Genomic DNA, 13,377 nt, shown 5'->3' with positions numbered 1-13,377 from the left:
CGTCTGTTACAATTATAATGGGCTTGAAAGGGTCAAAAAATTCTAAAATTCTTGCATTTATTAGCAAATTTTTGCTCTCCTGGAACGCTCTCTCACAGTTTTCATTCCAATCAAATTTTATATTAGTTTTCAACAAATTGTATAAATGGTATAAACTAGAAGACAATCTGGGTAAAAATTTATTATAGTAGTTGATCAAACCTAAAAATGATTTGAGTTCTGTCACATTTCGCGGTACATTTGCTTTCTGTATTGTCAATATTTTATCTGGGCAAGGCGATAACCCTTTGTCGCTAATAATATGTCCCAAATAAGGTAATTTCGTAACGAAAAATTTGCATTTCTCCCAGTTAACTTTTATATTTACAGAGGACAACCTCTCCAATACCAATTCCAGTTTTTTCTTGCATTCCTCAAGGTTCTTACCCGCAATCAAAACATCGTCTAAATAGCAGCAAACATTTTCAATTCCATTAAGAACTTGGTCCATTACTTGTTGAAATATTGAAGCGCTAGATGAAGCTCCCTGTGGTAATCTGTTGTATGTATATAAACCCTTTAATGTGTTTATAACCATAAATTTTCTAGATCTATTTGAAAGTGATAGTTGGGTGTAGGCCCCTTCTAGATCTAAAGAGCAAAACACTTTGCATCCCGCCAGACCAGCGAACAAATCCTGAACAGTCGGCAAAGGATACGTATTAGGGATAATCAATTTATTTACGGATACTTTGCAGTCAATTACCAGTCGTATTTCGTTATTTTTCTTCATTACTATAACCACCGGAGAAGCCCATTCACTCGTTTTCACCGGTGTTATAACTTTTTCTTTTTCCAACTTGCTCAAATATTCGGAGACTTTATCCCTCAATCTGTAGGGTACATCGTAAGCTTTTCGAAAAATAGGATTTTCGTCCTTCATAACTAGATCTGCTTCAAAACCTTTGATTGGCTTTGAGAAGTCTTTGATAAACACATTCCTAAATTTTTCTCTTAAGGCTGCAGCAATTTCGCTGCCATGACTGTCAATAACATTGTGAATTTTTTCGTTACCCGAAAAATATTGTCTCCAATCAGAGAAAAAAATATCCAACCAAGTTCGACCAAACAAAGGAATAAAATTGTTATCGCAATCCAAAACCAACAGTTTGAGTTTAGCCTGTTTACCCTTGAATTTCACACAGACATGTGCCTCCCCTTCGATTTTCAGTTTATCCCCATTAACCACAATCAATGTTTTTAAACTTTTAGAAAGCGGATTATTAATGCTTGAATAATATTGGTTTTTGCTCATAACTGAAACAGAAGAGCCACTATCCATTTCCATTTGAATAATTCTTTGTTCGATTTCTACATTGACTATGCAAGGGTTATTTATGCTATTGATAGAAGAAAGTTGCATGCAAAAAATGTCACCTGTATCGCGATCTTCCTCATCGCTCTCCGAATTATCTGCTCGCATCCTGCTAAAAATCTCGCTCAAACTCGGGTCCTGGCTGGGTCCTGCTTGCTCCCCTTCATCCACAAATCTTACCGCACCGCGCTGAGTGTTCTTAAGCTTGAAGCATTTTCTCTTAATGTGCCCTTTGACACCACAAAAATCACAAATCATTTGCGAGTAATCGGGTCGCTTTCTGTCCTCTTTATCATGCCGCACCGCTGGGTTGAATCGACTTTCCTTATTGTACGGATATTTATTTTTATAACTATATCCCAATCTACTCTTCACGTTGCTTCTCGGAGCTTCGTACCGCTGTCCATTGGCAGGGTAATTGTACTTTCTTGCTGACTCGTAAACGTTTTGAAGTTTATTGAATTGAGACCCGTAACTGTTCGCAGTATTATGGGAAGCGATTCTATCCTGGTCATTCGGTACGTGTACCGCAAAGCTCTTGGCGTTCGTATCTGCCATCTCCCAGGTTGTCAAAAACCGTTCGGTTGCTTCGAGAGATGCCATATTTTCGTTTATTAATTTTTTACGCAATGCATTATCCCGTATACCCGAAATGATTCTATCTATAATAGCGGCCTCTTTGAAGCTACCAAAAGAGCAAAACTCAGCTTGTAGCTTCAAAGCTAATACGAAATCCTCCAAAGATTCATTCGTTTGCTGTGCTCTATTATTAAATTTCAAGCGTTGTATCAAATCAGATTCTGTTTTATCAAAACGAGCTCTCAATTTCGATATAATATCCGTAAAGGTTGTTGTATTTAAATTACCATTAGGATAGATTAACTTTAACTCAGTGTACACGGCTGGCCCAGACAAGGCAATGAAATGTGCCTTTTTGTCATTCTCCGGTACCTTATTCACGATAAAGAAATAATCTAAACGTTCCGCCCATTCCGTAAAAGAACATCCTTTACGGAAAGGTTCGATCGTTATGCTCATTTGAGCCATTGAAAATCAATAAATATAGTAAAATAAAAATCAAACGAAAAAGGAAACTAATAAAAATTTCAAAAAAAATTCAATAAAAATACAACGAAATAAGTGATTTGTAATTGTAAATAATATGCACTAAGTCAAAATTTAAGAAAATAATCACCGCTCACCTTTATTACTCCCTTTGCTTTATAATAGTACCATTAGCCAGTTAGCCGCAATGCTTTATCTGTAGAGCCCGTTCAATGTGCTTCTGGAACCAGTCTCGGAAAACTGTCTTTTTGTTCACCCTTTGGCGACTTCCTATTATTGCGCTGATTGTTGAACCTTTATTTTAAATAAAAGAAAAAAACACTCTTAATAAAATGGGATATCACAAATATCGCTTTGTCTATAAAACAAAAGAATTGAGAAAACCACGCTTCTGCACAAAATGGCTTTCTTTGTTTTATTTTATGAAAAAAAATTAAAATAACTTTTTTTTTTTGTTAATTTTTTTTCAAATCACTTTTCGGTATTTTTTTTTTTTTTTTTTTTAACCACCCCACTTACGACGTTTATCAATGCACTAGATTGTGCAATCACCGAGGAGTCTGTATAGAACACGCTTTATTTCTACACAAAAGAAATGAAACAAAAGAATGTCCCTCGTGGACAAAATTTGTAGTTTTAACGTTTTTTTCTTATTTGGCTATTAAGGCCATAGAATACTAACGCACTTCTTATCTTGTTTTTCTCGTCGCCACTGTTTTGTCCTTAAAAGACAAAAGGATGATCCCGAATAGGAGTTCCTGTCTTACCTTTAAAACCCCTCCTGATTTCCCCCAGCTATGGCGGACCTAACCTATGACGGCAGAAAACACCAGGAACTCGGCGGAATACTGGTTTTCGGAAGAAGAAACACTACTTAAATATTTTACTTCAAGTCGACTCAGCTACTCAGACTAGACTGACTGCTAGCTGCTGATATTTATTTCAGATCGCTATCGAGTATTGATAGCGTTATGTATCGTTATGCTTCTTCTATAGACAAGTAATTCTTACACTGAAAGAAAAGCTTTCTACTGAAACTGTTATACATTACACAGATTTCCCAGGATGTACAGAGCCATTACCAACGACTGCCCCTACATTCTTTTCAGGTAGTTCTGATCCTTGAAAATTTACTCGTACACCGGTGACAACCGAATGGGGCTCGATACCCAACCCCGCATATAAGATTGGAGGTTTTCTAATAAGAGAACTAATCCGAAAAAAGAGGCGTATGGCGCTAAGATTAAAACCTATTTAATCAAAACAAAAAAATGGTCGCTTGAAAGTAATGCTTTGAATAAGTCCCCGGGAAAAGATGGAATCATTCCAGTTCTACTTCAACGATGATATGAACACTTCAAGCATATTTTGAAAAAAAAAAAAACTTTCTTGTCTTGCAGCAGAATCCATACCATAAGCGTGAGAGAAAATGTTTATAAAATTCATTCTCAATGGTGGTCGCGTTACCTATCAGATGACAAAGAGCTTTAAACTGATTAGTCTGACCTTCTTCCTTCTGGAATCAGTCGAACGCATAATAGACCATTACACGCTGTATGCAATGCAACACGCTATCAGCGGGGGAAAGTCTACTACCACCTTGTTACACAATGCTGTCTACAACTTTATTCGTCTTTTTCACAAAATCAATCAAATTTAGGAGTTTTTAGTGACATTGCAGCTGCCTTTGACAACGCGTCTTTTGGATCCATTTTGGAAGCAGCACGAGGTCATGGAACTAGATGCACGCATTGCTTAGCAACCGACATCTGTGCTTATAGTTGAAAAACCGACATCTGCGCTCATCGTTAGTGATTGGAAAACTGAGTGTCTGCGGATGCCCTCACCACCACTTTCATGGAACCTTATCGCCGATGGCTTGTTAAGCAAATGTGTCCTCATATTAGACTATCAGTTATTCGAAATGAAATATAATGGTGCTTTTCACGCAAAGAAGGATTACAAGTTGCAGTTCTCTGATACTGAAATGCTTGTCGCAGATCAAGTTAAATACGTTGAGGTAATTCTTGAATCAAAACTCAATTGATCTGCTCACATCGATTTCAGATCAATGCAGACGGGTCTTCTGCAAATCATGAGGACTCAAACCCAAGTACATTCATTGGATCACACAACAATTGTTAGACGCATACGGATGCGTTGTGTTGTGGCAGAGGGGATAAGTCAGAACCATCCAGCAAATCTTCAGAGGGTGGTCCTGATGGAGATAACTGGTGCGGTCATGACAACACCTACTGCTCTAGAAGCACTCTGGAACATTAAATCACTATATGTGATTCGGAAACAAGCAGCACTTTTTTGTGCATACCGTTTTAAGGTTACTGGACCCTGGTACAGTAGGCGAATAGATCGTGCCTCTGGCCACACAAGAGTGAACTGTAAGGTCCTTTTAAAACATTAAATGTGAGACTTCCTCCTCGTGCTATGGTTGTTCTGCTGTATGGAGCGACAATTTGAAGAATTCGTAGTTTGTTACACTGACGATTCCTTATTGGAGGGCCGAGCTACTGCTGGTATCTACTGTGCTGAAATGAGATTAGACCAATATAATTCGCTTGGTAGATACTACACCGTATTCCAAGCAGAAATATTCGAGATTCTGTATGGCCTTCAACATCAACCGAGAATTTACGGCAAAAGAACTTATTTATTACTCTGACAATCATGGTTGTTCTAAATGCACTTAGTTCAGCAGATACGAGATTGAAATGCAGATACGAGATTCAAATCGAAGAACTCAGCATTTCCAATACTATTTACCTTTTATAGGCATCCGTTAATTCCGTTATTACTGGAAATGTATTAGCGGACAAATTATCAAGGACAGACGCAACGACAGACGTAGTTTGCAAATTTGCGTTCAAACAAAAACTTTTCTTCCGGGTGTCAGTCCGACAATGTTACAGAATTAGTTACCTTTTTCCAAGCATAATTGCAGTATTCTAGTTTGACTGGATATTGCCAACTCAATTATCACATGGCTATAATTCAGCGTGTTGAGTATTATTCATGTGTTCTTTGTTAATTTGCCTTGTAGTAATGGAATTGCGTATCCGGATTTTAGGTTCTCCATACATAGACGAACCTGCGTACATGAAGCTAAAACTGAAGGATATGCTTTTGTATTGCCATTTTGCATTTTCCTGCCTCTTTCTTACATTTCCCTTTCCTTTCACATCGGGAAAATTATTAAACGACGTGGTTAGACACAAATCTCCGAATAACATGCCAATCGAGCCAATAAATTCTGATTGTTTTTATTTAACTTAGAGCCACTTAGAATAAGGCAGTCGTTGTCTAATAATGGTCAACTAGGGCCAATAGGTAACACTCAGTTAGAGTCTCAAGGTTTCCCGAAAAGTTTACTGCACATCCAAAGTGCTGATGTTGCCCCAGCGTAAATCAGGTGCAAGTTATATTTAATCAATTTTGGCTTTTCTCAATAGAAAGATATCCCAATTCCTCTGAAAACCGACTTATTAACCTAGGCCCTAAGGGCCGAGTATATCCATTCGATTCAGTTTGTCCAATACGGCAAATATCTGTTTTTTTATATTATAGCTTAAAAAGCTTCAAAAACCTGGCCTGTAGTGTGTGGGGCTCACGACTCACGTTCGTGCCTAACCACTAAAACACTCTTTACGCCCTTCTTCCCCACGGAACTACATCAAGGTATTACTTCGCGGGGGGCTGGTTGTGCTTTCATCGCGCCTCTTTCTTCTGCTCTATCTCGAAGTCTCACTGGCTCGACCTTTGAGCTTCACTATGTCGCCGTTTTACTCTCGTCCCCGTGAGCCGTCCTTTGAATCATTTAGCTCCTGTTTCCGTGAGTCATTCACCTCCCGGCCTTATCACGATCTAATTGGATATTCTCCGACGGTGAGCTCACCCTACTCCGATCGATTGAATTTCTTCCGACACCGATACCCGCTTCCTTGAACCATTTAGCTCCCAGATTTATCGAGATCAACTCGAATATTATCCTACTTCGACTGAGAGTTCCCCGGCAACGGAATTTCTCTCGATACCGATGTTTGTTTCGTGATCCAAGTAGCTGCCCTTTTCGTCACGATTCTGTCGAGTAGCCCACGGCGGCGAATCTAACCTACCGTGAATTTACCGACGGTATATTGCTCCCGATGCCGATGTTCATTTTCGTGAACCATTTAGCTCCCCACTTCGTCTACTCGGTCTAGTCCCCGGCGGGGAACCTAGCCCTGGAATGTAGCTTCCAGTTCACTGGCGTCTCAACAAGCCACAACTAGCTATTCGACGCGGTCTACTCGGTTTTATCTCTGGCCGGCGATTCCGGTAACGTCTGACGTCCACTGGCGCTCCGACGACCTGAACCCGGTGCCTTGTTGCGTATTACTCAACTGCCCAAGCAGCACCACTTGTTGACTAGCAGTTTCTACAACAAAATTCGTTGAAAAGAAGCGTACACAAACCATTATTCAACTGATTCAGCAACTAAAAAAGCGCACCAGCAAAAGTTTATGGTTATGCACAAACCGCGGCCATTACATGTTGCAAGTGTTGCTTGGGTGGTCCCCGGTGGTGGGCCTAGTCTACACCGACGGAGAGTTCCCTGCACGTAATTTCTCTCAAATCCCGATTTGTAGTTTAACGGCGGCTTTCTAGCCAATGGCGCTACTTTTTTGGTCCCTTCGCCACTTCCTCTGCAGCTCGGTGAGTATACTCGTATCCACTCTGTTGACAGCGTCCCAGATACGCTCGTCGTGGCACATCTCTTCGACACTTCGATTTTGCCAGTGGGCGAAACGTTCTTGTCAACTTCGACCAGTTCCGCTTTGAGTTCAGCGCTCCTCCGTGATTCGGCGTAATCCTTGCCAATGTGTTAGTTGTTCTCGCAGCCTTCTCACATGCATAGTCGACATGGCTGTAGTAATTTAACCGATCGTCGACCATCACATCCAGGTGCTTCAGCGCACGCATCGTTGGGATGGATTGTCCCCCGATGCTTATCACGACACGCTGGGTTCGTTTACGTTTGCTGACCAGTACTACTTCGGTCTTGTGGTGAGCCAACTGAAACGTGACGTCAGTCATCCAGGTTTCCACGATGCCTATTGTCTCTGCCGTCAACATCTCCACCTCCTCAAGGATCTCGCCGGTTATCGTCAGGACAACATCATCTGCAAAGCCAACGATCTGAACTCCCCTAGGCAGTTCCAGTGTTAACACTCTGTTGTACATTATATTCCAGAGCGTTGGACCGAGTATGGAGCCCTGAGGTTCTCCCGCCGTGACCCTAATCGACCTATTCCCCATATTCGTTTCGTAGACTAGTACTCGGTACTGGAAGTAACTTTTCAGAACCTTACACATATAATCCGGAACCCGCATTCTGTGCAGCGCTACGACGATCGCCCCCTCCCCCATTTGGCACTGTTGAACGCGTTCTTGACGTCGATCGTTACCACATCTTTTGATTTCTCCACGCTCTCGATGACTGTGCGGATGGCATCAATCTTCCTTTCCGGAACGTCCAGCCTCTGCGATAGTTCGCACTCACTTTCAGCGTAGGTCGTCAGCCTGTTGAGGATGACACTTTCCAGAAGTTTCCCAAGAGTATCCAGTAGGCATATAGGACGATTCGATGCTAAATCTCCTGGTTGTTTCTCTGGTTTTGGTAGCAACACCAGCCTCTGGATCTGCCGTCTATCCTGGAAGTAGTCATCGTCCACGCATTTCTGTAGGACTATCCTGAACTTGTCCGGTATTGCCAGGATCGCAGTTGTCAGTGTCCGCTCTGTGAGCTTTTTTCCGCTTTCAGCTCTTTTGCCACTATAAGGAGCTCGTCGCTGGAAACTCGATTTTCCCCACCATTTCCAAGGATGTCTAGGAAGGATATCAGCCTTCTATTAACCATGCACTCCCTGTTTTTTTTTCAATATTCGGATATTATGCCAATAGGATGGAAATCTTTTGGCGGTCGTATATCCTCGCATTTTTTGTGGAAAATAATAATGTTCTCTTGGCGAACGGCGGTACATGCCCTAGGAGTGGGTAACCGATACCATCTAGACCAACTGCATGTCCGTGAGTAAATCTGAAAGCCTGGTTTAGCTCCGTTTAGGTTCCGACCAGGGAAGGGTTTATTAAATACCTGTCTTGAGTTTCGACGGAAAGTATAAGATGAGATTACGGATTTCTCTTGCGATTAACAAAGGGTGGTTGTGCAGTGGTATCAGCGGATAACGACGAGCAGTAACTCCCCAATTCGTTAGCGATCTCCAGTGGATCTATGGGTGCAATAGTTCTATGGAAAGAGATTGCTCGCGCAACAGTTGTCAAGTCAGTATCGAGTTGTGCGGGCGCCGACAGGATGCAGCCCTGATGCCAAGGCCGATGGTTTGATAAATGTTTGCTCCGTCTGGATGATGCACATTTGTTGCCGAGTCAGAGAGAGGGGTCCAATTCTGCCCTGATGTGAGTTTCTTGCAAAGCAATACATATCGGATATGTGCGAGCTACAAGAAGATCACCAAGGCACGCAAGACCATTCAGGTTTCACTGGAGGGTAGTGAAAGCTGAATTGACTGTTGCGCGCTATGGAGCTATGAAGACTTGTAGAAGAATTGGAGTTTGGGTTGCGGAGCCGATGGTTTGTATTGCTGTTGTCCTGACGGTTGGGGTTTGGTGTTGCAGTTATTTGGTAGGTATTCTTGGTGATTAGGCTCTAGGTACTAGCTGGGTTGTTGATTTCTGTTCGGCTAGTTGACGGCAAAGTGCTGTTTGACGAGTGTTGACTGGAATAGTTTAGGGGCAGTTTCGTGATCTGGTCCTTGTCCGGGCCCGCGCCGACAGCCGCCGGGGGTGCATCGGAGGAACCCCCCAGTCAGGGCCAACGCGGGAGGGCTGTTTGCTTTGTTACGACTAGTAAATGTTGTTGCTATTGTTTGGTGATTGCCGCGTAGTTTGGTTGATTAGAGCCAAGAACAACCCGCTACTGTGCTTTGGTCGCAGGATAGTGAGACTTTTGGTTCATCTATACCATCTGGGGCTGTTGTAGCGTTGGTTTTGCGTTTTTTTTTGAGTCGATGCCGCCCGGAACATCCCCGGTTAGGGTCGACACGGGAGGGTTGATTATTTTATTCTATTTCTTGATACGATGCGTTTGAAGTCGAACAATTTATGATCAATGTGTGTTTAACTGTCAGATTACCATAAATTATTGGATTGTCACGGCAGCATATATACAAACTAATAAACTAAACCGAATCACCTTCAAGACTGGTGAACCAGAGATATTTTGTCGTAAAATGTTTTTTTCTTCTTCTGCAAGCCTTTCGTTGGAGTCCTCCCTAGGGTAGTTTATAGGTTTAACACATCCAGCAACCCTCGTTCCCTGCCTCGCCTATTTCTGGAACTTGTAATAATTCACCTTTTATCCTCTACTTAACAGGTGCACCTGCCCTCGCGGCTACAAAGGTAAACTTTGCCAGGAGATACAGTTCTGCGAGCTACAAAAGTGTCCTCAAAATGCCACTTGCCAAAACCTGGATACCGGCTACGAATGTATCTCAAACATGACCTTCCACGATGACAATGAACCGCTCAAATTCTCTTTCAATCCGGGTACTACCGATCTGCTGCACAATCCGAAGGACAACAGCAACATGGACACGATTGAGATCTCCTACAGAACCAAGTTCGGTGGAACTCTGCTGTACGTGCAGGATAGTGATATGTACTTTGAAATTTCGACCATCAGGAAGCTGGTGACCATCTCGTGGCGACTTTCGATGGACTTACCCGAACAGAACCGTTTCGAGTATGAAGATGATGACAACTACGGGTGGCACACGGTATTCATTATGGTCACTTCGAATGGTAAATTGGAAGCTGGATGGAAGGGATGGGAAACGACGTTGGATCCTCAGCCGAGCATCTCAGTTAATATTGATTATTTAGCGTTCAAACATCTGTTCTCGGGAAGACACTTCATCTACGTGGGTGGAATGCCCGCCAATGCGGGTATTGAAAATAACTCCGTAGTGAACGGTGGAATCGATAAGGGATCTACATTCAAGGGATGTCTCGGAGAAACCCGAGTCGGTGGTTACTTACTACCTTATTTCCCGCACGACGTGATATACCCGGACACGTTCCAGTTTACCGGTCCTCATTTCAATCTCAACTCTAGTCAACCAGAGGAAGGGTGTATGTTGTGCTTCCAGCAGTCCTGCAAGAACGGAGGCATATGTAGCAATCCATCTGAGAAGTACGCCTGCGATTGTCCCGCGGGTTATGAAAGTGATGACTGTTCGCAAAATATCGACGAATGTTTGACCGCCAACTGTACTAACAACTCGACTTGTATTGACGGAGTGGCCAGCTTCACCTGTCGGTGTCTTGAAGGTTACGAAGGAGATCTATGCGAATTCGAAATCGACGAATGTATGTCGAATCCGTGTCATAATGGTGGTACTTGTACCGATCTTGTGGCAGGTTACCAGTGCCAATGTACGGAGGAATACGCAGGATTACAGTGCGACACGTTTAGGTTGGTGACCTGTGAGAATCAACCGTGCAGGAATGGGTCGGTCTGCATTGATGGCTTTAGTAAGTTCCAACGGAGAATACATACAGATGAATATGCTGATCTAAATGAGTTTGTTACTTTTCAGATTCAACAACAGGTAATAATTTTACTTGTTCGTGTAAGACCGGATTTGCTGGACCACTATGCGACACCCCATTCTGCCTGCTCGAAGAATGTCGCAACGATGCAGTTTGCATCGCCAACGACGAGAACGTAAGTATTTCTCTCTTATGAACATGAGAATAGTGGATTGAAGGTTTTACTTTCGTTTCACAGGTTCCCATTTGTCGGTGTACACCCGGCTATACAGGACGTTTCTGCGAAATCGAAATAGATGAATGCGAATCGGCCCCTTGCCTAAACGGTGGTCAATGTATCGATTTTATCAACATATATCGGTGCAACTGTTCGGGTACAGGGTTCGAGGGTCTCAACTGTGAAGCGGATATTGATGAATGCTACGAGGAGCGAATAAAATGCGGAGGCCGTGGTCTGTGCATAAATACGCGGGGTTCCTTCAGGTAGCTGCGATATGTGAGCTGATGCGGTCTAGATGATATAAACATGTGTGATTCTCATTCCAGGTGTCAGTGTGACGAAGGAATGTGCGGAAAAGATTGTGCTCAAATCGATCCGTGTCGCGAGAATCCCAATACTTGTGAAAATGGCGGGATTTGCATAGAAGACTGCGACAAGGACTATCGGTATTATTGTAATTGTACCACCGGATTTACAGGAATCAACTGCTCTGAACAGGTATGTGGTGTTCTTAAGTAGGAGCTTTTTGTTCTGCTGGATCACGCTTCATCACCGCTTGAAGAGAACTGATCTGGGCAAGAAATGGACCAATTCACTGCTGAGTTGAATCTATACTTGAGCTATTAAATGCCCTGGAATGTTGCGTTGTTCGTAGATCTTAGATAAATGCTCAACTCAAATACCTGTGTTGGTCCACCTCTTTACCATTGATTGCTGTCTAGCTTCATTAGGCAAACATTACACCTTCATGTTTCATTCTTCTTTTATAGGACGGCACTATAATCACTCAAATACACTATTTGGATACGGTCTACTACTATGTCGATAAGATTGTGGGGAGTGTTATTTTCTTTTTGACCCATACATAAAAATCTTTCTCAATATCAAACATGTATATAAACTTTCAATTTCATTCTAAGAACTAACTCTATTTGCCATCATAATCTAACCTTCTTATTATAAGTGCATGACTGTGTTCCTATGTCTAACTTATTCAAGTTAGATGAGGCAGATTTTTTGGATAAGGTATTATACATTACAACTACTAAACAGTAACTGGAATCTTTACTATTTGGTTAAATCAGCACGTTGAAATCCTTGTCGTGGGAGAAATGATAAACGGAAAGTAATTAAGTAGAACGCGAGGTTTATGCTACAATTTACTTAAATAAACCGTTTATTCTCTTCCTTCACTTTGAGCAATGAGCCAATCAGTTGTTCAGAGGCTCGCCTTTTTATATTATACATTAAGAATGGCGAAACTTCATTGCCTTAAAAATAAAAATCTATTCCACTGCCCTAAAAAATCAGATGACAAAACTTTACTGCCGCTAATCTTAAAAAAGCTTTTCTTCAATCACATAAAAATGGGATCTTCTCGTGGATGGTTCGTTTTATTCGAACGACGTTATCAAAGTAGTTCCCAACTTAAACTTGCTGATAGATTAGTACACTTCGATTGCGATTACTGTCGTATAGGCAGTATTTCCCCGCTCCTAGGTTGTGGTCCGAATCACGCACCATTGATTGAAAGTTAGGTGAACCTCATAAAAATAGTGGTGGTGTCTGGCAGGCAGAGCTCTACCAAAATGCCTTTTGTAAGAATGAGATCACCGAGCACTTCTTCGGATTTACACACTGGCGGTTGTTGCTATACCAGCAAAAGTTTCAAGCTATTGTCCAAGAAATCTCCAATCCTCGATTGAGCGGATGAGACGAAACATTCTGAAGTAGCATGTGAAGGACCTATGAGGGGTCTACAGCACTAAAGACACATTATTGAAGTAGAGCTAAAACATCAACGGTCCCAAATAGCTTCCCTGGGCTATTCCTGATGTAGAAGTAAATGTGGGTGCCTGGCAATCTCCAACGACAATTACATCTCGATCTGTGAGCTAGGACCTAAACATCTGCAAAAACTACCGTTTATTCCAAATTTCTTCATTTTAGCGATTGTTTGATCGTGGTTCGTGGAAAAGCACCCCGACGCCAGTTATGATTAACGACCGAGACGAGAATCTGTTGACAGATCGTACAAGAGTAGCTGCCAGGTGGAAGGAACACTTTGAGTTGCTATTGAATGGACAACCAAGTAGAGAAGGCACAAATA

At 42.1% G+C, this 13,377-nt stretch overlaps 1 protein-coding gene across 3 annotated transcripts in view; it reads left to right on the top strand.

The window, feature by feature from the left end:
- LOC131684186 (protein crumbs) overlaps window positions 1-13,377 on the top strand; it is a 144,962-nt gene that overhangs the window by 123,489 nt on the left and 8,096 nt on the right. For all 3 annotated transcript variants that reach the window (XM_058966840.1, XM_058966839.1, XM_058966838.1), the window contains 4 exons: window positions 9,870-11,029; window positions 11,095-11,222; window positions 11,286-11,530; window positions 11,594-11,765. In XM_058966840.1, coding sequence (XP_058822823.1) covers window positions 9,870-11,029; window positions 11,095-11,222; window positions 11,286-11,530; window positions 11,594-11,765 — 1,705 coding nt within the window. The remainder of the gene's footprint in view (window positions 1-9,869; window positions 11,030-11,094; window positions 11,223-11,285; window positions 11,531-11,593; window positions 11,766-13,377) is intronic.

Source organism: Topomyia yanbarensis, chromosome 2 (genome assembly GCF_030247195.1).
Source record: "Topomyia yanbarensis strain Yona2022 chromosome 2, ASM3024719v1, whole genome shotgun sequence".
NCBI classification, from domain to species: Eukaryota; Metazoa; Arthropoda; class Insecta; order Diptera; family Culicidae; genus Topomyia; species Topomyia yanbarensis.
Note: the sequence above shows the minus strand (reverse complement) of the source record. Positions and strands in the feature narration are given on the sequence as shown.